Below are 25457 nucleotides of genomic sequence, written 5' to 3' on the forward strand. Positions count from 1 at the left end.
AGACCATCTCCAATTCCTTGCTCCCCGCCTCGATGAATTTGTATACCGCCACAAGATTCCCCCTTAGCCTTCTCAAGGAAGCTGAGAAGGTCCAGGTCCCTCAGCCTTTCTTTATAAGGCCTTCCTTGCAGGCCTCTAACCATATGAGTGGCCCTCCTCTGGACCCTTTCAAGGTTGTCCACATCCTTTTTGAAATGCAGTGCCCAGAACTGGACGCAGTACTCCAGCTGCAGCCTGACCAATGACAAATAGAGGGGAAGCATCACCTCCCTGGACCTGTTCATGATGCACCAACTAATGCATGATAAAGCGTGTTTAGGTCTGCTAATTACTTCATCACACTGACGACTCATGTTCATCTGGGAGTCAATGACTCCAAGATCTCTTTCTACTGCTGTGCTGCTGAGAAGGTCATCCCTCAGTCTATAGGTGTGCTGGTGATTCCCTCTCCCTAGGTGCAGCACCTTGCACTTGTCCTTGTTGAATTGCATCCTATTGTTCTCTGCCTGTTTCTCTAACCTGTCCAGGTCCACCTGGACTCAAGCACCAAGACACCTGGATCTTACTAAAAGGCAAGTTTGACCATGGGACCAAGGGCCTTTCCTGGAGGCCGGAGGTTTTCCAGTGTGGCAGGTGTTCAAGGGCCTCACAGGGGTTTTCTGAGGTGCCTTCAAACACCTGGCTCTCATGGAGCTTTGTGCCAGTACTGGGAGCCAGATGAGGACTCAGCATCTTACCTCAAAGCGGATGGCTCCAGTCTGGTCCATATCAAAGGCATTGAACAGGAAGTGGGCGTACATGGTGGCATCTGGGAGAGGAGAAACAACACCTTGAGGCCAGCACCCTCTCCCCCATCGCTGCCTATGGCCTATCACCTCATGGGCAGGAATGGATTTATCCTCTCACACCTCTGTGCAAGGCTATGTGAGATGGGAAACTAGGCACAGGTTGACTAAGTGATTTGACCAGGGTCACACAGGGAATCTGTAGCACAGCAGGGTTTTACCCAGGGTCTGTTTAGTCCGAGGCTAATACCCTGAATCCTAGCCATCTTCATACTGGCTGCTTGAAGGGGCCCTTGAAGGGTAACTCCAAGAGCTGAAGGTAACCTCCCAGCACAGTGAGGGGGGCAGAGAGACTTCCTTGTCACAGCCCAGCACTGACTGAAGCGTATTTGAGGAAGCATTGCTCCAAGTGAGAAACAGTTTGCAAAGTAACAACTGTTTGGGGCAGGGACCACCTTTGCATATGTGTCTGTGCAGCATCTAGGACAATGAGCCCCCACTGGGGCATCCAGACACACAGCAGAAATAAAGAAGGCAGTTGTCACCACCTGAGCTCCTTAGTCTCAGCTCATGCCCGGCAAGGGGCAGCAGTCCACTCTCTTTTGCTTGCATATTTCCAGCCCAGGAACCTGGAGACCAGCTCCAGCCAGAGACTCAAGGGTACTTAGCAGACAAGGGTCTTCTCCATTCCACCCCTGAAAACAGATATCTCCAATGCTCCATCAGCCTCGGGATCAAGGCGGAAAGAAAACTTTGCCTTTGTTATATCAACCCTTTCCTTTCCCCAGCTCTGCAAAAACACCAGAGGGGCATGTGTGAGCCTCACCTCCCTGAGGGAAGAACTGAGCGTAGATCAGCTTGAAGGTTTCCTCGTTCACCAGGCCACTGGGGCACTCCTATGGGGAGAAGTCATAGAGAGATTAACCCCCTACAAGCGTGAGAACTATGCTCCTATGCCATGTCTATAAGGCAGTGGGGACAAGTGTGACATATGGCCTCTCACCCCGTGGCTCTAACCTGTAAGGAACTCACTGCAGGGGCTTACACAGGGGCTCTTACACCCCAGAGTGTCCTACCACTTGGCAAAGACCTCTCTGCTGGTGAAACCTCCACCAAAACCCCAAGACACCTCTACCCTCCTCCCACCTGGAGGAATCACTCCCCTGGGATGCAGCCCTCCTAAAGCTCTGATGCTGTGTCCATCCAAACCCAGCTAGTGCCCTGTGGCTCATCAAGCTAAGTGGGAACCTTTGCCCATAACCCACCATCCTCTCTGCACCATGCGGTGCCTACTCCCCTGGGGCTCAGCTACTCTCAGTGGGGAGGTGGAGCTGGTGAAGTCCTCTACAGACACTCACATTTTTAAAGCCTCTGTAGAGGGATTGTAGCTCCTTCTTTGTGAACTTGGTCAGTGCCTGCAGCTGATCTAACCCTTCTGGCTGATGCCGGACAGCTTCCAGTTCCAAGTCGCTGTCACTGCTATCTGGAAAGACACAAGACAAACTCTATGAGGGATGAGGAAAGGAGACAGAAAAGCCCAGGGTCCTCCCATTGCATCATCCTTCCAAGAGTCCAAGGGTGCTGGAACTGCCACCTTTGATCCTGGGCTAGTCATGGACCTCACAGAAGCTGACAGATGTGCTATAAGAGGAAGTAATTAAAATGCCACTTCTTTAGTAATAGCTAAACAATAAGACCACCACTGAGGGCCTTTGACCACAGTGAAAGGCCTGAGCAAGAGCTAATTCACTGATTTCAAACACATAGGCAGTGGCACTGATATTTTTGGCAGCTGCCTGTGGGTGTGGGGGTGTGTGTGTTTATGAGAGAGAGAGACAGAGAGAGGTAGGCAGAGGAAACATAAGACTTCACACAAGCATGTGAAAGTTAGGAAATGCTAAGCGCAGGTAAACCTTTTAAAACCACCAGGTACCCCAGACAGGGCTTTAGCTTTCCATGAAAGTACCTGATGCCCCATCCAGACCCACGTGAGCCAGCAGCAGACCCAGCTCCTCATACTTGGATTTCAGATCAGGCACACCCTCACCCTGCTCCATTACACACCAATCTGCCACACATCACAGGTGAGCCACAGTGATCTAAACACCTGTTCCCTGCATCTTCATCTGGTGAAGGCTGACAACAAAGAACTGGGCACATCAAATCCAGTGCTTTACCTTCATCTATCTGTCCATCCACCCTGCCACTTTGCATCATATTAACAGAGCACTTTCTGTTCTCCTTCCATCTGTATCTTCATCCATCCTGTCACTTACTGTTATATTACTGTAATTGAGCACTTGACATGGAAAATCAATAGTCAGCTCCCCAGTGGTCTTCACTGAGTCTCTGGAACTTCTTCCTTTCTGGGGTAAAAAGGCTTATTTTGGGGACAGCATCTGCATCTGGGTGGGTTTTTTTTGTTTTTAAGTGTTATAGATTTGGAGACTTTTAGGCTGATTTTTTTTTTCTGGGCTGGTTTGGGTGGGTTATTAGGGTATGTTTGGCCAGGAGAAATTGTCCATGTTGTGTCATTCTTATGGCAAAAAAAATAGTCTCAGATCCATGATGATTCCTCCAAGGATTGTGCAATCTATCACAGGCTTTCTTCCGAATTATTGGATAGTAGTGACAGCAACTCCTGGTAACAGTTTCATAGTTTCATAGATGTTAGGGCTGGAAGGAATCTATTAGATCATCAAGTCCGACCCCCTGCCCTGGGCAGGAATGAGTGCTGGGGTCAGAGGACCCCAGCCATGTGCTTGTCCAATCTCCTCTTAAATACCTCCAGGAAAGGGGACAGCACCACCTCCCTTGGAAGCCCATTCCATATTTTGGCAACCCTCACTGTAAAGAGTTTTTTCCTATTGTCCAATCTGAATTTATTCCCTTCCAGTTTGTGGCCATGATTTCTAGTTACCCCGACTGGTGCCCTGGTAAACACTGTATCCCCTATTTCTTGCTGGCCCTCCCTGATGAGTTTGTAGGCAGCCACAAGATCACCTCTCAGCTTCTTCTTGCAGAGGCTGAAGAGGTTCAGGTCTCCCAATAGGTCCACATAGGGTTTTCTCTGTAGACCTTTAACCAGACAATGGGAAATTTAATATTTCCCATGAGTGTCTGCTACTAAGGTTCCATGATACTGTGCCGCCAGAGACCTGTCCACACCCCTGAGTGGAAACAGTGATATAAAGAGAGGGTTGGAGCTGTGTATGACTAACAAGTGTCTGATCCAAAGATTGTCAAGGTCAATGGAAAGAAGCCCACTGATCTCAATGGGTTTTGAGTGAGGCAGTAACTTAGGGGTCCGATCCCTGCTGTTGCTGGCTGTGGCAGGGCACTGGTTGCGCCGCCACTTTAAGGGCCTGGATCCGGCAGCCGTCAGGTGCCTGATGAGGGCAGCCATTTTGAATCGGGGCTGCCCATATAAACGGGGCATTTCACTGCCTAGAATGCTAGGCAACAACACTGCCTGGCTGTAGGTATCATCTGGAGGTAAGGGAGGAGCTGTAGGGGATGGTTTGGAGGTGCCTGGTCCTGTGCATGACCTAAAACTGCACCCTGCCAGGAGTGGGTGGCCTGGTGGGGCTCTCAGTGGTGTGGGAGCCCCCAGGAAATGCCAGGGCAGTTACCACCCCAGTGAAAGGTATGTCAGACACCTTAACCCTTTTACCCCCACAACTGGGTGGGTTACCCTTCTCATAGGGTCTGGAGGGTGGACCCCTGGAGAGAGAGAGAAAAGGCTGTAGACTGAACCTGTCTGGACTTCCTCTGACTGGCCCATGCTGAGGCCAGGACCGGGAAGGTTGAAAGGCCAGGGACCCACCATGAGGAATGCCCAAGACCTGAGGGCCTGGGGTTGCGACTGGCCGGGAGGTGGGTCAGGGCTAGTGAGCCAAAGGTCCCAGGGAAACCACACCCGGCGGGGAAGCAGTTCAGGGAGCTATGTTGCCCCGGGTGAAGGCAGATGAGACCGCCTGAGGGGAGGAATCCAGGCTGGGTCAATTAGGGGGGTGTGGGTGTGTGGGGTGATGATGATGATGATACCATCTAGATGTGAGGCTTGGGCTGTGGGGGTGGGGTGTGTGTGTGGTGATGATACCATCTAGATGTGAGGCTTGGGCTGTGGTGTAGGGGAGGAATGGAGCTGCAGATAGCACCCCCTGGCATCAGGGCAGGAAGTGGGCAGCCTCCCACTTGATTACATCAATGAACTAATTAATAACAAGTTGTGGTGGGCAAGAGGGTGGGCAGTTAGCTGAGAAACAGGTGGGTGGGCCACAGTGAGACTGGCCCGGAGCAGGTCCCCTGTTACAATGGCCAGTTTAAGGATTTCAGTATACATCAGCATAAGACTCCTATGTGCAGAGAAGGCAGCCCCATTAGCAACTCTGCTTGCAAGGACTGTGTTGGGCTCCAGCCAGCCCTGGATTCCACCTCGTTCTTTCCAGAAAGAGCAGGATTCTTCCCACAGATGTAACACAGAAGAGCCTCATGCTGAAGGATGAATAAACTTATTCACACTTTTCTTGCAAACCCAAATTCCCCCGCCAGGTCCATTATACCCACTTGCTGTCTCTGTAAGCTGCATGGCAGCAGGTGGGCAAAGGCATCTGGAAAGTTCCTGCAGCCCCTGCACATCTAAATAACCTACCCTGAAGCTCTGTACAAACACATCACAATGTCTTGCCACCAGTACCTCAATATTTTCCAGTGAATTCAACCTTGCCTGTGAACTGGAACCAGAATGGCAACACAGCCACCAAGTTCAGTTAATGAGATGAGGCTCTGAGTTCCTCTTCGATTTGCATTTGGATAATGATTCAGATGACCACATGGATACCCTACAGCAAAGGGCCAGAGGGTGTATGTTCCACAATGGAGAACTACACGGAGAAAGAACCTGCGTATGGGGGGCTGTGGGTTACCTGCATGGGCATAAAATGATGAGAGACATGGATACAAGGATGATGCATTGACTGATACAAGCTGGCTGTGTTGGGTCAAACTTAGTCCTGTTGTAAATGGCTGCACCGAAGTCCACATGGATATGCCTCTTTCCACTACTGTTGGATTTAGCCTTGCAGTTGAAGAGTGAAATATGCCACAATGCTGCATGTCAGCCATGGTTTTAAGCTTTTTTTAAGCAGGGGCTTAAATAATGCCCAGGACTTTCTAGACCTTGAATACTGAAAGCTTTAAGTGAATGAGAAACTGTGGAAAAAACCTGGTCAGAGCCAGTTCACTCTCCCTTTGGGTATCTACTCTCTGCCTTGTGTGATGGGCAACATGGACCTATGGTGTGACCCAGGAAATGGCAGTTCTTACGTCCTTATGTAGGTCTTGTGCTGGACCACTGCACAATGGTGAATTTCAGCCATTTGAGTCAGCAACTCAAGTGAATATGTACCACTACTGCCAATTCAAACCATAGGAGAGGTGGAAAAAGATGCAGCTGGGCAGCAGGCAGACAGCACTGAAGGATGGGCACAACAGACTGAGGAGAGCCTGACCCATCAACCACTGAAGACAATGCAAAGGCTCCCCTTGCTTTGAATGGGGGTTGTACCAAGGTCGCAGAGAAAATAGACTGTTGGGCACATGGAACTCATACCAAATGCTCTTCCCTACACCAAACAGCACAGGAGTATCAACGAGACACACGGATCCTACAGAACATGTTCAGGAGAACAGACCCTGCTGCATCAGAGCACGGACAAGCTTGGGAGATCTGTGCATGAAAGGAAAGAGAATATTATTATTAGTGACTTCTAACATGGTGACCCCCAGCTGAGATCTCTGGACTGCCACAGTAACCACACAGCAACTCCAGGGCAACGTATGCTGTAAGGACCTGGTACAAGCTGGCAAGCTTCCAGTAAACTCCATGCTAACGGATACCAAATGTGGAGCTGACCCTACATCCGGTTTCAGAGCTATATCTCCTGGCCAGCGGCAGAGGTTCAGGAATGAGGCAAGAGGTCATTAGGCTAATAAGCCAAAGTAGCTTTTTTTGCCCCCCGTTTCACTGGGGAGTAATTAATTTCCCCCTGTGTTCAGGGAAAAGGTCTGTGTTCAAGTCCACACCCATCCCTATTCAGTACAACTCCTGTATGTCTCAGCAGTGGTCATCCCAGGCCTGCTGTGTGCAGTGAGGGCTGTGCAAGCAGGTACTAGAAACCTGAGTTTGCTCTTACCTGGCAGATTTGCTCCTGTACGCAGTCCATGACTAGAATCATACATGGGGATCTTGGGTGTGAGTTTGGGGCTCCTTTAATGGTCGTGCTACCTCAGTTCATTTATCCTGTTCACACTCCCTTTCAGCATCTGCTCTCCACCACTGCCACTGCACATGGGAGATGGCACAAGATGGACCTATGGTCTGACCCAGTAAATGGCAGATCTTATGTTCAGCCCCACAGAGCCTTGGTGGCAAGGCACTCTATTCCTGGGTCACTTGCACCCTGCGTGTTCAGTCTGAAGAGGTGACTGCACAGAAAGATGTAGACAGATTGGAAAGAGTCCAGTGGAGAATAACAACAATGATGACAGACCCCGGAAACGTGACTTACGAGGAAAGGCTGAAAGAACTAGGGTTGTTTCATCAGGAGAAGAGATGACTGAGTAGAGATTTGATAACAGTTGAAATACCTGAAAGGTGGTGATAAAGAAGATGGAAATAGACTTTCTCTGTCACTTCAGGGGACAGGACTAGGAGCAATGGCCTCCAACGGCAACAGAAGAAATTTAGGCTGGAGATTCAGAAGAACTTTCTGATGATGAGGTGATGAAGCCTTGGACCAGGCTGCCTAGAGAAGTTGTGAAATCTCCATCCCTGGAAACTTTTAAGAGCAGGTTAGACAGACACGTGGCTGGGATGGTTATGATCCTACCCTGAGCAGGAGGCTGAACTAGATGACCTCCTGAGGTCCCTTCCAACCCCACTTTCCTACAGTTTGCATCACTTAAGGGACTGGTCCCTAATACCTTGAACCACCTTGCAGCCAAGGCTATAATAAAGCCCTTTAAAGAACTTCTCCCGAATAAGTGCAAGGAGACTCGGCCCTGTGGGGGAGGGTTTCCATCTTAGCCCTGTTGGCCCCATGCCTGCAGGCAAAGTCCATGGCACCTTAGCTGGGTGGAGGGCTGTGCCCATCCTGGGCCCCAAGCCAGATTCACCCTGGGTGCATATCCATGGGGATTATATCAGAGGTGCTGGACTCCTGTTTCCTGAGGTATTTGAAAGCTGTTATCAAATCCCTACTCAGTCTTCTCTTCCCCTGCTTTACAGGATAGACAGCAATGGACAGAAATGTGCCCCTGTAAGAATGGCTCCTGACTTCACTGATCTGCTAGCTGGGCCATCTCTATGCTATGACACTCTGGTATAAATCTAGAGGAGCCTATCCAAAGTCATTCATTAACCTGGTTGTAAATGAGAACAGTGTCTGACCCAAGGCACAGCCTGCAGGTCACATCTGCTAGCTTTATGGCCAGCAATTAAGCTTTTACTGCTCTTGATGCCTGTTGGTCCCAGTGTGCCAGCTCGGTTATGGACAGTAAGCTGGACCCTTCTCCAGCTCATCGAGGGGTTTGTTAATGAAGTTCTGGTCGCTAGATCTTTATTGTGATATGTGAGCTAGAAAGAACAGTGTGACTCTCCCGAAGGAAGTTTGCCCAGCTGGAAGAGCTGGGGATGGGGGGACTACTGCTGCTGCTGGCCCACCGAGTAGCCCTTGCAAAGCCAGCAGACCAAGGCACATAAGGGATCCCACCCCAGCCCCAGCCCTGGAACAAAATGTAGGCAAGGCAAGAGCCCCTAAGGGGACACTTGCATGCCTATACACAAATGCCAGGAGCCTGGGGAATAAACAGGAGGAACTTGTTCTCCTTCTATATGCAAATAACTACGATGTCATTGGGATAACGGAGACCGGGTGGGACTCCACCCATGACTGGACCATGGGTATATACCCTGTACAGGAGGGATGGAGTGGACACAAGGGGTGGGGGCGTAGCTCTCTATGTCAAGGAAGCTACGCGTCCCTGCAAGCCGACATTGGCACCCACGGTGGACGGCTTGACACCCTCTGGGTTAAAATACTTGGGGAACACAGTGCAGGAGATACTATGGTGGGGGTCTACTACAGACCCCCTACTCAGAGTCAAGACCTCAACCAGGAGTTCACCAGGGAATTGGCTGAGGCCGCACAGACCCGGTGTATGATTGTCATGGGAGACTTTAACTACCCAGACATCTCATGGGAGGAGCGCTTGGCCAAATCTGAGTGGTCGCAAAGCTTTCTCTTGTGTGTGGACGACCTCTATCTGATGCAGGAAGTCTATGGGCTGACAAGATGTAAAGCGCTGCTCGACCTCGTACTGGCAATCAAGGATGACCTAATTGGCAACCTAACAATCGAAGGGAAGCTGGGTGACCGTGATCATGAACTGATCACCTTCACCATCTGCTGTAAAGCTGGCAAGTCAGTCAGTTGTACAGAAGTCCTCGACTTCAGGAAAGCTGACTTGGGCAAGCTAAGGAGGCTTGTCAGAGAGACCCTAAAAGGCCACAACCCAAAGGAGAGGGGAGTTCAGGACGCGTGGATGCTCCTCAAGGGAGCAATCCTGGATGGGCAAGCAATGTCCATCCCATCTCGGAGGAAAGGCAGCAGGAGGGCACAGCAGCCCCCTTGGCTCTCCAGGGAACTGGCAGACCTCCTGCAGCTAAAAAGGAAGACCTATAAAGGATGGAGGACTGGAGCTGCCACCAAGGAAGAATACTCTGCTTCAGTCCAGACTTGCAGAGAGCAAACCAGGAAAGCCAAGGCTGCGAAGGGACTCCAGCTAGCTACAAGTATCAAGGCAAATAAAAAGTCCTTTTTCAGATATGTGGGGAGCCAGAGGAAAAGCAAGGGCAACACTGGACCCCTGCTGAACCAGATGGGGCAACTGACAACTGATGCTCAGGAAAAAGCAAACTTGCTAAATGGGTACTTTGCATCAGTTTTCCATCAGCCCCATGGGACGGCCCAGCCCACTATGGGTTAGGGAGGCCCAGGTGAGGAAGATCCCCTGCCCTCCACCGAAGCTGACCTCGTGAAGGAACACCTCGACAGGCTGGATCCCTTCAAGTCAGCCGGCCCGGACGGGTTACACCCCAGGGTACTCAGGGAGCTGGCGAGCATCATAGCCCAGCCCCTGGCGCGGATCTTTGATAGCTCCTGGCGCTCTGGTGAAGTGCCCGATGATTGGAAAAGGGCCAATGTGGTGCCCATCTTCAAGAAAGGGAGGAAAGTAGATCCGGCAAACTACAGGTCCATCAGCCTGACCTCTATCCTGGGGAAAGTTTTGGAAAAGATTATCAAGGAGGCGATCCTTAACAGACTAGCTGAAGGCAATATCCTGAGGGATAGCCAGCATGGGTTTGTTGCAGGTAGGTCTTGCTTGACCAATCTCATTTCCTTTTATGACCAGGTGACCTATCACCTGGACAAGGGGGAAGAGATTGATGTCATATACCTCGACTTTTAAAAAAGCCTTCGATCTGGTATCCCATGATCACCTCTTGGCTGAACCGGCTAACTGCAGCCTTGACGTCACCCCGATCCGCTGGCTGGGGAACTGGCTCTGCAGTAGGACCCGGAGGGTGGCGGTCGACAGGAGCCAATTGTCTTGGTGCGCTGTGACCAGTGGGGTCCCACAAGGCTCTGTCCTAGGGCCTATACTGTTTAACATCTTCATCGATGATGTGGACACTGGAGTCAGGAGCGGATTGGCCAAGTTCACCGACGACACCAAACTCTGAAGTAAAGCATCCACACCTGAGGACAGGAGGGTTATCCAGGCGGATCTGGACAGACTCATGAAATGGGCGGAAAAGAACCTGATGGTGTTCAACACCGAAAAACGCAAGGTTCTCCACCTTGGGAGGAAAAACCTGCAGCATCCTTATAGGCTCGGCAGTGCTACGCTGGTTAGCACTACAGATAAAAGGGACTTGGGGGTCATGGTTGACCACAAGATGAACATGAGCCTTCAGTGTGATGCTGTGGCTAGTAAAGTGAGCAAAGCGCTGGCATGCATCCATAGATGCTTCTCAAGCAGATCCCAGGACATCATTCTCCTGCTGTACTTGGCCTTGGCGAGGCCACAGCTGGAGTACTGCATCCAGTTTTGGGCTCTGCAATTCAAAAAGGATGTGGAGAAGCTTAAGAGGGTGCAGAGAAGAGCCACGTGCATGATCCGAGGTCAGGAAAACAGACCTTATGATGAGAGGCTGGGAGCAATGGGGCTATTCAGCCTGGAAGAGCGCAGGCTTGGGGTGATCTGGTGGCCACCTATAAGCTTATCGGGGTGCTCATCAGGGGGAACCACTGTTCACCAGAGCCCCCCAAGGGATGACAAGGTCGAACGGTCACAAACTCCACTGACCGGTTCAGGCTGGACATAAGGAAGAACTTCTTCACTGTCCGAGCCCCCAAGGTCTGGAATAGACTGCCACCGGAGGTGGTTCAAGCACCCACTTTGAATGCCTTCAAAACACATTTGGATGGTTATCTTGCTGGGGTCCTATGATCCCTGCTGACTTCCTGCCCCTGGAGCAGGGGGCTGAACTCAATGATCTTCCGGGGTCCCTTCCAGCCCAAATGTCTATGAAATCTCCCTGCTGCTCCTGTGTAAGGCAGTGGTAGCTGCAGGAGCCTAGCTTCCAGGGAAACCAGGTCCTTCTTGTTCCCAAAACCTGAGGGGGTCGCTGAGAACATGCCTACATGGGGCTGTGCAGTGACACACTTGCCAGGTCTGAGCTGGGATGCCTACACACCACAGTACAGCGCTGTGCAGAGATACCAGCTCAGGTCCTGGCTCCAGTGGGGCCATACGGGTGGGGTGCCCCACCTGGGCTAATTAGCCCCTCTTCATTAGCTGATGAGCACCAAGCTGACCCAGCTATGCCACTTCTGATTTGAGAGCCAGCTTGCTCTGCCTAGATGTACCCTGAGAAACCATAAACATGGAGCTCCAGTCTGCCACTTCCAGGGAGACCAGGTGCATGTTGGGCCTGCCAACCATGAGCCAGACTGTCAGTTGGTGGAAGATGGGCTAGCTCCATGGACTTCCTGACTTACACCACTAATGATCATGAGGCACACATGCTCAGCTTGCTTCAAAAGGTTGCTGTTTACACAGAGCACACAGTCTCTTCTCCCATTCCCAACAGCCCTGAGCTACGTATGATATACATCACTCAGCCCTTGCAGCTGAGAGAGCATATATAGGCTGGTTTCGGCATTGCAGCACTGGGCTGGAACTCAGGAGAGCTTGGGGATCCCTTCCTGCTCCAGCTCTTTATCTCCTTCATGCAGGGCCTCATCCCAAACCTGGGTCACGGATGAAGCCCTTGGACAGTTTCACTTCTTGGGGCAGGGACTACCTCTTACAATCTCTCTGTACAGTACTGGTATGGGGTCCCAGAGCACCGGGACCCCATACCAGTAGTTACCTGCAGAGAAAGGGGCTGGGACGTGCACAAATAGAGGTGCCCTTAAATACATGGTTCTCTCAGCAAAGCCTGTACTCAGGCAAATGTTCCATGTAATCAACACCCAACGAAGCGCGCAGGTGCTTTTGCAAGCAGAGCATTGCCAGGCTGTATCTTTGTTATCCATGGTTCAATGCAGACCCCCACCTGATCCACTAAAACTATGGATTTGGCCACGTGCACAGCTGGGGGAACTGGACCTTCTGCACGAAGGCTGCAGCCTGAGCTTCTAAATTGGTCGGTTCAACTCCTGATGCTGCTAAACTAGCATCAAATCGATTGTGGAGCCCGTCAAACACACTGTCATGGCAACTGCAAGTAGCCTACCATCACCATAAGGCCACCACAGCCATGTATTCAGCTGGCCCAGGGGCCAGCCACATGCCACAGCTCGCAGTACTGCTACTTTAGAGGCCATTACTATAGAAGGCAGTAATGGGGCCTATCCTGGCTTGCTTGCTCCCAATTGTCATTTGCTGGGCAGAAAACAACTCTCTTGGGAACGAGTAGAAGTGGCTCCACCATATTTCTTAGCAGAAGTCTTCATTCTGCAGCACAGTAATACCCAAGGGACAATACTGTCTCCATGTTCAGAGAGCCAGATCCTTCTGCAGGACAAGCCCCCTAGCTGCTAGGAAATTTCCATAGGCATCAGTCCTTATCCAGATTTTGATAAACAAGACCACTCCTTCACATTCAAGCCATGTCTATGAGCCCTCCCTGCGTGACAGCCCAAGGATGTCTTCTCAACAGAGAGGGCAAATCCAGCCTCCCCAGACAGAGGGAGGGCAGCCTGCTGTGGAGCTAACCTCTGATGTAACGTGTGTTCCCTCTGCACCACCAGTGGACCAAGGCAGGCGGTTCCCATCTGTTCTCACTGGTCTTCATGCCACTGAACTGTTACCCTATCAAGGGCAAGATCCAGATGGGCAGCCTTGGCACCCCTGTGCAGCACTCGGGCATCTAGCTGACAGAAGCAGATCCAGGGGAGCCTGGGCCCGGCAGCCACACACCGTACGGTGCCTGTCTAATGTAGAACACGCAGCAAGCATCAGCAGGAGGGCTGGAAGGGGAGGTGGGCTGGGGTAGGTTTAATCTCCATCAGGTGGAACATGGCCCAGGACCTAGGACTCCCTTTTCCTGGAGGAGTGCTACACCATGAGGCTGTTGTACAAAAGGTGGCTCTCCCTCCCCAGTTTTTTTTAATTTAAAAAATGTGTGTGTGTGTGTGTATATATATATATATATATATATATATATATATATATGTGTGTGTGTGTGTGTGTGTGTGTGTGTGTGTGTGTGTGTGTATGTATATATAGATAGATGCACACAACCACAGGGGCCACTTGGCAGAGTGTTGGAAGTGAAGGGGGGTTGCATATACAACTTTACTTCCAACACTCTGCCAAGTGGCCCCTGTGGTTCACTTGGCAGATTAAAGCACACTTTGACAGTTAAAACATTATTAACCTGTTACGTAGTTTGCACCGCATATCCGTGCACCCGTCTCCATAGCCATACCCCCACCCACTGCCCTACTCAGAAGGCCTGCCCCTGAAAACGTCTATGCCAGACTCCTCTCTACCATTTGAGGTCTGCAGTTTCTTTCCTAGTGATGAGCCTATCCTCAGAAGGGGTCTGAATGCATAATTATCTCCACTGTTTGCCCCTGGAGCCCAAAGCACCTTACTCTGTTTAATTGGTATGCCTACTGGTGCCAGGCACCTGGTTGTAGGCATGCCTGGGCCTACACTGGAGGTGCTGGTATGATGCACTGCATTTAGCTTTAGGACTACAATTCATAAATAGATGTACACTAATATTCTTGTACACTAATACTGCCATTAAAGGATTCACAGGAGAGACCCCATTCAAGCTGAGCCCTGTATCATCTCTGCATGGGAGTGGGAGAGACACCTAGCAGGGAGTGAAATTCAGCTCCCAGGTGCATTCCATCCCAGCCTTACAACCCCCCACCCTCCCAGTTCCACTTCAGCTCAAGCGGGAAAGCTTGCCCTCTTTGGGAAGAAGAAGAGAATGCTGCCCCCACCTTCACCTGGGCCAGGTGTTCCTGTCTTACAGCCCTGCCAATGCTCCCCCACCTGGACATGGCATGATCACCCCAAGAGAAAGATGCATCTATCACTCCCTTTCCCAGCACCCAAGTTTCAGGATGGTACAGTGCAGTGCCACCAGAGGATCTGCCCTGGGGAGGTGTATTCAGCTGAGAGAAGGGCACAGGGAGATGCAGGGGGGAGCTGAGACTTTTGGAGTTAAGCTTGAATCAACACACTGGAGCTGGAGTGTGAGACTCCCCCCTACAGCAAGGTCAGAGTGAGCCCAGGACATGATGCAGCAACTGTGTTTTTTTCCAAACCAGGCCAGGCAGCAGCAGCACTGAACCAACCTGAAGGCTTCTGAGAGGTGCTGGCACAGCCAGGGGCTGCTCCAGGCTGCTCCTGCCCGCCCCGGTCTCCTTCTCGCAGCCATAGTGGAGTAGGGGCTTGAGATGGGAACACTTAGGAATACCTGCCTGCCTCCACCTCCACCTCCACCTTGTCCTCCTCCTCTTGGGCCAGGCTTGGATGCTGCCATGGGAATGGTGCAGGGGTGCACTGCTGGGGTGGAAGCAGAGCCGCAGACCAGTGTCCTTGAGGGGTCCAGGGCAGGGATTCAGTTTCTTGATTTAAGAGTGAAACCAGCAGGTTTCACGGTGTGGTTAATATTTCATGGGGCCCGCGTGATGCTGAGATGACTTGTGGTTACTGATATGCCTGGCTTCTCTCCCTCTGACGGGGGGGAAAGGGGTGGGCGCAGACAGACGTGGCGAGGACAGGAGGTTGATAATGAGGATTCCCAGCCAGGGAGCTGGAGACCCCCAAAGGGAACACCTCCCCTGGCGCTGGACCGGAGTCACATGCACGTGTGAGCAAGTCACAGGCCCTGCTTTGCTTCCTGCGTGGCTCTGGTAGAGCCCCAGCAAATGCCTGCGGTTTAGCTCAAGCTCTAGATATGTCTGGTCCCTCATGCATTGGCCAAGGTTGTGGCATCTTCCCCCAGGGATGCGAGGGACAGGGGGTGCTCAGGAGACAGGTGTCCCATGTTCCACACCAGGCCAAATTTGCCCCCGCTGTAATCCCCATGGACTTGCAGCCAGGGTGAATTTGGCTCCGTGCCCACACTGGCCACAGCCCTGCATCCAGCAAAGGTCCTATGGACTTTGCCTGACAGGGCCGAGAGATGGGAGTCCTCCGTGTGAGGCCAAGTGTCCTCTCAGTAACTCAGAAGCTCCCCAGAGGTCAACAGAGTGACCCTGGGGTGAACGCTTGGGGGAGCTGGGACCATCGCAGCCTGCGAGGAGACAGCAGCTTGTACCCTCTCCGATTTGAGTGCCTCTGCGTTTGCGTGGGTGCTGACCCCTGGCTCTGCCTCCAGAGCCCAGTGCCGGGACTGGCTGAGTCAGCAGGAAAGCCAAGGGCTCCGGGATCCTGGAAGAGACTCCATCCTTCTGCATTTGCAGAGCCGGCAGCTGCTCTTGGAGGGAAAGCACTCCCAGCTGCCCAGTCTCAGCCCCAGCACAGCCATCCCAATGCCTCCTACTCAGATGGTGCCATCAAAAGCAGAATTTGGCCCTAGATTTCCAAGTTAACCCCCTCCCCTCCAAACCATCCTCTTCCCACTCCTGACTTTCTAAATGCAGCCAAAAACTTTCTTCACAACAACATCCTGCCCCTGCCACAGGAAAGGGAGAGAAGTTTTGGGGGAGTGGGGAGGTGGTGATGTGACAGCCCAGTGGGAAAGTAGGTGTCACCCCCCACTGTACACACACACAGAGCTGCACCAAGACAGGGTGGGTCTCAGGGGCTGTCACTCCCTACTGAAGGGAAGCAAATCATAACTCCAGAGGGAAATTCAACCTGGATGTAGAGGAGGGATTAAGGGGGAGCCTGGGGAAGGAAAGTCAGGGAAGCTGGCTGATGCAAGGGCTGAGGGAAAGAACCGGGCTGCAGAGAAAGGCATGGGGGAGCGTTACCTTCCATGGACATGGGCTCCAGGATCCCGAACTGCTTGAGGACAGCAATGAAGAGCATAATGACCACAGCCACGGCACAGAGCTCCATCCCTTGGATGCCCATGGCTGATCAGTGTCCCGCGACGGGCGGCGCAGCTCCGGGGGCATGCGAATCGCGATGTCCCCCGGGGCTGGCACAGCTCCGGAGGCACCCAGGCCCGGAACGGCGGGGCCGGCAAGTGGATCTGCGGCAGGGAGGAGCCCGTGGTCTCTGCCCTCGGCAGCTTCACATCTCCAAGTCCTTGGTCAGGAAAGATTGATGTGTAATATCCTTCCCCGGCTCTCTGGGGGGTGGGGGATGGGAGGAGAGGGGAGAGGGGAGACTTGACTCATGGGGCGTGAGGCTCTGCTGTGGCCCAGATGCAAGCCCCATGGAAGAAAGAAAACCCCAAACTTTCCAAACTTGGACGTCCAAACTTTTCCCAGCAGCAGATTCACGGCATGGCTGTGTCCTCTGGGGGCTGCCTGGGCTGCTTTGCAACTCCTGTAGATCCAGCGAGACCCTCCGCTAGGCTCGAGGCTCCATCCGTCCAGGAGACGGACTTATACAGCAGGGTCAGCAGGAGGTTGTGAGGGGCTCCCGTGTGCCCTGCGATGCTCTGACAGCCGGAGCATCCCTCCAGCGCCTCCATCTCGGCTCTCTGCGATGCCATTGGCTGCAGGACGGCTATAAAATTTCTTCCACGCGCTGCCCCCCGCCCCCTCTGCCTGCACAACATGCACACTCACCCCCGAGCGCTCCGGGGAGGAGGGAGGCGTGGGGCTGGCGGGGTGGCTCTCGTCACCGCGAGCAGGCCGGCATCGATCGAGAGGCGAGAAGGGCTCAGTCTCCGCCGGCACTCCAGTTTGAGTTCTGTTTATTTCTGGCACGTGAAAGGTGACTCTCCGGCTGGCAACTGCAGCCTGCAGCCACACTGCTGATCTCATGGGGACAGGCGGGGGGCGGGGGTGGTAACGGGAACTATTCCAACGAGGGGCAAGGCAGTGATGGCCAACAGGGTCATGCTGGGGGAGAGCAGAGGATGAATGAAAGGGGATCAAAGGAGCATGGCTGGATTAACCCCAGGGGTGCGGGATGCATCTGCCACAACTCGTCTGGGGTAGATATAGCCCCCGGGCCAAAATGCAGCTCCCGTCTCCTGCCTGCTTGCACTGAGAGAGGATGTGGTCTCTGGAGTCTTACGCTTGCCCCTGCCCTGCACTTGCAGTGCCTCCTGCCTTGCAGGAGAGGGGTTTTATTAAACACTGCCAAGCTCATGTAAAACAGCCGGCTGCCTCTGCAGGGCAGGATGGATACGAAGGCTGCAGGGCTGCGCTTCTGCCAGGGCCCCACCCCACCGCTCCGCAACCCCGGGAGCAAAATCATTCCTTCTCTGTGCCACACACACAGTGCAGGGGGCTGTGAAGAAGACAGAGTGCTGGGTCAGTCTTACACACACACACGCACGTGTGCACACAAACTTGGACCCAAGTTTTTCAGTAGGGCTAGGGACACAAAGCTATCTTGCCTGCTTGTAGTGTTGCATAGATCCTGCTAAAGGCACACCCACACCTAGGTTGTACATGCATGTTCATACATGTGATGCAGGAGCTGGGGCTGAACATAGTAACATGAGCCTGAGGGGGGGTGTCGGGGCAGGGGGAGGGGCAGTGTAGAAAATGGGTAGGGGTAGTGGTGGGTGGTATAGCAGGGAGCTGGGTGGCATATGACAAGCCCTGGGGCCAGGAGCCAGAACCACTGCACTATTCCAAGGTCACACCTTTAAATACGGTAAGAGTCAATTATGCTCTAGGCATATACACCTTTACATACTGGAAGAGAGTCAGTTGTGTTCTAGGCATATAAACCTTTAAATATGGGAATAGCTGGGTGCATTGCTCCTAATGCAGGGACGGGCTCACAATTACAGGGAGAGCTGTGGCATGCTGCACCCCTTGTACGTATGTCACTGGGACAGCACAGAGCTGGAAACAGCTCTCCATGGTATCTCCAGGGAAGAGTCTGGGAAAAGGGATGTCATGAGCTCAGCCCAGTGCGTGGACACTGAGTAGAGTCATCCTGCCAGGGGGTCTGCTGGCATGTGGGCCCCACCAAGAGACCATCTGCATGGGCTCCAACAGCTGCAGGGGCTTGGATTCCCCCTCCTGGCATCAAAGTCTTGGTCCAGCTGGAACAGGACGCCTTGGATTACATCTCTGCACCTGTTGATACCACCGAGCCCTAGCTTACACCTGCTGCTTGGTGTATCCCACAAAGCCCCAGCTCCTGGAATCATGAGATTCTGGGCTCACAATGTCCACAAAAGCAAAGATATTTCTCACTCTCCTGGCTGTGGAGAGAAGCTTAGAGACACAAGCTGAAGGCTGCTGGAGACCAGAAATGCTAAGAGAAATTAGACACCATTTTAACCGGGACTGGGGCAGGAGGAACCCATGAGTCACGAGTGCTATATGGTTGGGGTCAGCCATGCTGCTCCTCAAGCGGATGACTCCCCAAGGACAAGGAAGTGCTCTGGGGGTGTGGGTGTCCTTGTGTAGCCACACCAGAGCAATCGGATCCTCTCCAGGCAAGCTGGGACCCCTTTTACTCTCTGTCCTGGGAGCACGCTTGTATACCTGTGTGCACAGAGGCCCTGGGTGTCTGCGCCTGTTGACAGAGCAGATGGAGCTCTTTGGCTGCAAGTCTTTGGACCTGTTGGTGCTTATCCATCCCTATTAATGTCATTGAACTGGCACCAGATTTGGGGGAAGGGGAGCCAGCAAAGATTATGACCCCAGGTGTCCAACTTGAAGGGGGACATGAAAGCAGCAGCCCTATGGCCCTGCAGAGTCTGCGGGCTCCATGCTAGAGCTGGCTGCTTGTCAGGGGAAGTTCTTCAGGAATAAGTAATACCTTCCTTCGCTTAATAAGGGGCTTAAGGTGAAGAAAGAACCACCCCAGCTGAGGCCCTTCTAAAGGAGCAGCCTCCTGACTTGACTAGCCGTCAGCTTCCAGTGTTTCAGCTTGTCCAAGTGCCGTAACAGTTGGAGAAGGAGCGGCCCCAGCATCCTTAGGAGATTTGCTGAGCTCCTAACTCAGCAAAGGCTGCACCAACTCAAAGCCCTGGAGTGAGGCTTGTTCACCCGATACAGATACTAACTCTGAGCCACAAATCCACAAGGAGCAGGAGGACCCACCTGCTTTCAGTCTCAAGGCTCAGATGCAAGGAAGTTTGTTAATAATTTTTTAGGCCCTTGAGCAGCAGGGAACAGGGTCACACGTAGGCACCAAAGTCTACTTACATACCTACCAGGTTGAATAGGATCTGGGCTGAGCTAGAAGAACCAAAGCTATGCACAGTGAAGACCTTTTCAGCCCCCTTTCCTCTACAACATCCACAAGCAAGAAGTTCTGCCAGTTAATGCAAGGCACGGGAGGCAGGAGAGCCTCCGACGGACTTGACCCGCATTTGCCGTCTCATCTGACCTTCTCCAAACCACCTCCTGCTGTATCATCCCTTCAACGCATCATCCCAATTCATTACCTGCCTGCACCAAATAACCCATCATTCAGAGTGAGAGCGCCTGTGCGTAAAATAGGACTTTAACCATAATGCAAAGGGATAGGTCTGCGTTTTCACCTTCCCCCTCCACACACACCACGCATATCTTCCTCTCTCTCAGGCTAGGTATTACCACACTCCTCTTTACTTCTCTCCCCTCCTCCCCAGGAAATCTGCTTGAGAAGAACAAAAGCCTGGAGCGCTTCCCCATAAACACTGCGCTATAAACAAGACATTGATTCCTCTTTCTCTCCATGTAAAATATTAAAGATGCTTAAATGGATAAAAAGCTCCAGACTCAACTGCTCTCCGATCCATTCTGCATTAGCAGCAGCAGCCGCCAATTGGTTTAATGGATGGCATCCGACTCTGCTCTCCCCCAGACTCCTGCCTGCCAGGGGCTCTCGATGGGTTTGCTGGGGGTTTTTTCCTCCACTGAGACCGACAGCTCCTCTTAGAGATGGGAAACCATTGCTTTTTTTCTTCATACAAGTGCCTGAAACTTCATCAAAGGCTGGTAGAGCCACTGACAGGGAAGGAGATGCCTCTACTAACGTCTGCCAGGAGAAAGCAGGGAGATGCAGTCAGGTGGATGCTACGGCTTCCCTACATGGCTCAGTAGGCAGCTTCCTGAGGGTACTGCCTGCGCAACAGGTCTTCCTATCTAGGATAAAGGCTCCTAGTTTCCAGGCCTCAGCATGGCCAAACTGCGCTCAAACTATTCTGCATCAGGAGCAGACTGTGCATGAGAACAGCCTAGTGGCTAGACTCTGAACAGCTCTAAAGGTGGCTTCACAGCACACACAAAACAGCCCTCCTCCTTCTGCTGACCCTTTTCAAGCCCAGCTGAGCAAACAGGAAGGTGGGGGAGAAGAGCCTGTCCTGTGCCCGAGAGGGCGAGTGAGAGTGGAGGGGTTACAAAGAAGCGATAGGGTCAGGCTCCCTCAGGGCAGAAGACCAGAGAGATGGAGAGAAGAGAAGAGGGATCCAGAAAGAGGACAGCATGTGAGTTTGGTACCAAGACACCACAGAGAGACCAGCCCAGAGAGGGAGCATGGCCTCAGATATATCAGGAGGCACAGGGGAGGGAAAGAGCCACTGGGGAGAAACACAAGGCAAGAGGTTGGTATCTCTTTGGGACCAGCATCCCCCCTGGCAGCTCTTGCTGTGCCAAGGCCTTACTTCCTCCTGTGTCACTAGCAGCCCAAACCCCTGATGAACACTGAGCAGCTTATCTCCTTCTCCCCAGAGTGCCCTGTGACTCTGAGCCAAAGGACAAGCTGAATGGCTTAGAAATACCTAATACTCAGCTGCAGTCCATCAGGGGCTACATATACAGCTCTCAGTCCCCACTTGGTCTTGGCTACCCTTGCAAGGGCATACCTAGAGCTGCTCCTGATGTGAGAGCAACAGAGAGAGGGAATCACTTCCCAAAATGCAATCACAGGTCCTGGGATCACAGGTTTGGATCCTGGCAAATTTGTCTCGGGCCTTCCCCGGGTAGCTAAATTCCAGGGATGCCAACATAGGCGAGGGGAAGCCTGAGGGCTGTGCCTGAGAGGAACAGGAGCTGGAGGGAGCACAGCTGGGAGTATCTACATATATGAGATGTATTCAAGTCTGCAGGGCCTGATAAAATGCACCTGAGAGTACTTAAGGAACTGCCAGAGCAATCTTGAAACCCTTAGCAATTATCATTGAGTGCTCAGACATCCCAGAAGGCCGGAGAACAATGCCTGGTCTTTAAAAAAGGGGTAAAGCAGAGAATCTGGAGAATTATCCACCCCTCAGCTGCCTTGTGTGTACCAGGATGCTGGACTAAATAGTTAAATAGTCCATTCATAAGTGGATAATAGGAACGTAAGAACTGCTGTTTACTGGGTCAGGATGTAGGTCCACCTTGCCCAGTATCCTGGGTCGTGTGGATGTTGCAAGAGTGAACTGGGCACAACCAGGGTTTTTTCCACTGTTCCTCTCCCATTGGCATTTGGGGTCTAGGAAGTTCTGATTCAGAAGCTGTACCCCTCACTGTCATGTTCAATAACTACTGATGTACCTTTCCACCAAGAATGTATCCGATCCCTTGGTGAATCTGGCTGAACTGTCTGGCTTCCACCACATCTGGTGGCAATGAGTCCCACACTTTAAAAAGAAAAAGAACTTCCTCGTGTTCATTTTAAACTTACTACCTACTAGTTTCATTTTACGTCTCCTAGTTCTTGTATTATGAGAGAGAGTAAATAGTAACTCCCTAATGCCTTTCTCTTTGCGATTTAGTATCCTGTAAATTCTTATCATGTCCCCCCTTAAGTGTCTCTTTTTCTAAACTGAATAGGTCTAGCCTCTGTAGTCTTTCCTCATGAGAAAGCCCCTCCATACCACTAATTCTCCTTCTTTCTCTTCTCTGTACGCTCTCTCATTTTTCTGTATCCTTTATGATGTGTGGGGACCAGAAATGGGCACAGTATTCAAGGTGTGAACACACCATGGATTTATAAAGTGTGTGTGTGTATATATTATATGTATTTATATGCATATAATATATATGATACTTTCTGTTTTGTTGACAATTCCTTTCTTCATAATCCCTAATAAGGAGGATGAAAACCATCTCACGTAGATTGGAACAAATCATGTCAAACCAATCTAATTTCTTTCTTTAATGGGGTACCTGGTCTAGTGTGTAAGGGGAAAGCAAGGGATGGGATATATTGGGAGCAATTAAAGTTTCTGACACTGTCCCATGTGATACTTTTATAAGTAAACGAGGGAAATACGGTGCCCTTAAAGTCACCCTGGCCTGGGGTCACAATTAGTTGAAAACCACCAGCACAGAAGGCAGGGTAGCGATGCTGCTTACATACTGACTGAATCAGAGACGCAAGCTTTGTAGGCAACAACTTACTATGCCAGATGCATTACAGAGCAGGTGCTATAGTTTCACTGTCAAGCTGGGAGGGCATTTGAAGGGGGTTCCTGTCATGGGCCCACTTTGATCCAGTATTGTCATAAATATCCTGGCTGATTACAGGAGTGGATCCAGGGGGGTGCAGTTGCTCCCCTCTCTGCTTCCTGCTCCACCTAACTTTTAAAACAAACTGCCTGGCAGTAGCCGCAGTATTTCTAGTTAGGCAGCAGTGAGAGTCACTTGATTTCATGGTTCATTATAATCTTCCTGATTCCTTCTAACCTCTTCATTCTACACGTGCTAATGACCCTCTCTCCTGTGTAATGGTATTAATGCTTCCCTATGTATTCCTTCTTTCCCTAAGCATCAAGCAATTTTTTCTTCTGCCATCTCCTTGTTCTTCCTAGTAATGCAACTCCTATTTCACAGCCCTGCATCTTTAGCACCTGGGGGGGAGGTTGAGCTTCCTTTGTTGAGGTCATCTTTATTGACATCAATTCCAAGCCCACAACAATGGAATATTTGCTCACTTTGAAATCAGATCTTGATGCATCTGCAATGTTCAGTCTGTCGTTGCAACCTGGACTGCACTGCTCCCAGTGTGGTGCTCAGGCAAACTTGTTTTTAACTTTAGCTAAAAACGTGAAGTTAGGTATGAAAACATGAACTCAGGTGCGGCAATAACTTTCACTGAAGTATTGGAATCACTGCCGAGATACTCCAGAAAACATGATTTTGTTTAATGAACCTGAAAGAGATATGCAGTTAATGCTAATGATCATAGGGCTAAAGAAATATTTTTTGATTATTCAGCCTAGTTTGTTCTGCTTTTAGTACAAAATATGTTATATAGCAAAAGAATGTGTATGCCGATAAAGTTACATTTGTTATTGCTTTGATCTTAAACTGATTATAGCCCTAGGCCCCTAGCATGTTAGTCAAGCTTCTAGTTTCTTTCTACCTGGAGAAAAATATGTACTGTGCTATGTGTGATGATACACCACAGCACCTGCACCTCACTTTTCAAAATCCTAGATCTGCCCATGGGTGATTATAACATTTACAATGACACCAAGTAGGAAGGAGTTGCAGGCTTTCTGGAGGACAGGGTTAGGATTCAGAAAGGAGCTCACTCTGATCAGTGCTGGGGGGACCTCAGCTCACTGTTGTATCCAGTTCTGGGTGCTGGACACTCAAAAAGTTGCTGGCAAATCAACAGCTATGAGAATGAGAAGAGGTTCTGAGGTGTGAGCTGTGAGCCGAGACGAAGGAAATGGGATTGTTTCATCTTAAAAAGGGATGGGAGGGGAGGCATGGTAATAATTTTCCAGTATGCAAAAGGCGATCAATAAAGAAGATGGCAATCACTTGTTCTCCATATCCACGGAGACAGGCAAGAAAAGACTGGCTTCATTTGTGGCAAAAAGGGTTTCTGGAAAAACTTTCAAGCTGGAAGGCTGGAAAACACTGCCCAGGGAGAAGAAGCTGCCCAAGGAGATTATGGAACTGCTTTCACTGAAGTCTTTTAAAAACAGCTTAGATTGGCATCTGTCCAGGATGATCTAGGTATACCCAATCCTGCCTCAGTGCGTGGGCCTGGGCTGGGAAATCTCTTCAGTCTTATCGGGCCCTGCCTTTCTCTGACTCTGTACAGCACTCCTGTTCCCTGCTGGCTGCTCTCCACCCCAGAAGTGGCTGCATATAAACTGTGTGTATAGCTTCTGAGGACAAGGCCTCAGAAAAATGCCAGAGGATCTCATGGGGAGGGCACAGCATTGGGACTCAGGAGACTTAGGCTCTATTCCTGCTTCTGCCATCACCTGGCTGGGTGAATCCTGCCTCAGTTTCCATTCCCAGCCTGGGTTTGATCAGTTCCAGCCACTCCTACTGTCCTCTTTGAAGTGCCCTGCTGAGCTCTCAAGTCACTGGAGTCCTTAAAGCATGGAGACAGGCCCAGAAGAGCACCTCCAGCCTACCCTACCCCTCTTTGCCTTTGTCCTCCATTGCAGGGCGAGGGCTGTGAATTCCCCATCACTGCCAGCCTCTTCCTCCCTGCAAAAGATGCTCAGGGCATGAGGCAGGGTGTGATGCTCTTCACTTATGCTTAGCTGCAAAGCCCCAGATGGCTGCTGAGCTGAGCTGCCCCCCCTTGAGAACCAGCTACCCCACTCTTAATGTCATTCTGACTGGGCTCCAATGGGTATCCACTGTTCCTCCGCCTGGGTCACAGCAGCACTGTGCTGCTAAACAGGTGCCACCTGGGTCCCAGTAAGACGGGAGCAGTGGTCCCAGTAATGCTTCCTGTCCCCAGGCCTCCATGCCCTCTAAATTACAGCCTTGCCACTTCGGGGTGTCCCCACCATGCAGGGCAAAGCAAAAATAGGGAGGCTGGATTATCCCTATCCCACTGCCTCAAAAGGCTGCTGAGAGTCCCAAAGGGAAGGCTGAGCCCTTTGGGCCCCCCCTTGCCACCCGGAGAGCTCAAAGCCTTGGCATCATCCCTTGGCCCCTGCCCGTCCTGCAGGATTGAGGGAACGGGGCTGCGGGAAAGCTGCACGGTGATGGATGGATCATTCTGAGGTTTGGCTGGATGGCTCAGTCTGGA

The 25457-nt window shown here is 51.5% G+C and overlaps 1 protein-coding gene across 5 annotated transcripts in view; it reads right to left on the reverse strand.

Annotated features, from left to right (window-relative positions):
• Positions 1-25457, reverse strand: part of KCNIP3 (potassium voltage-gated channel interacting protein 3) — a 60753-nt gene that overhangs the window by 7289 nt on the left and 28007 nt on the right. For 3 of the 5 annotated variants that reach the window (XM_090053491.1, XM_090053493.1, XM_090053490.1), the window contains 3 exons: positions 2144-2268; positions 1612-1681; positions 738-808 (listed from right to left, as the gene is read on the reverse strand). In XM_090053491.1, the coding sequence (XP_089909617.1) occupies positions 738-808; positions 1612-1681; positions 2144-2268 (266 nt within the window). Of the gene's footprint in view, positions 1-737; positions 809-1611; positions 1682-2143; positions 2269-16363; positions 16904-25457 lie in introns of those variants that run through there. The other 2 variants (XM_090053492.1, XM_090053494.1) reach the window with 2 other exon arrangements.

This window comes from Crocodylus siamensis, chromosome 6 (genome assembly GCF_052110815.1).
Source record: "Crocodylus siamensis isolate JL-2025a chromosome 6, ASM5211081v1, whole genome shotgun sequence".
NCBI lineage: Eukaryota > Metazoa > Chordata > Crocodylia > Crocodylidae > Crocodylus > Crocodylus siamensis.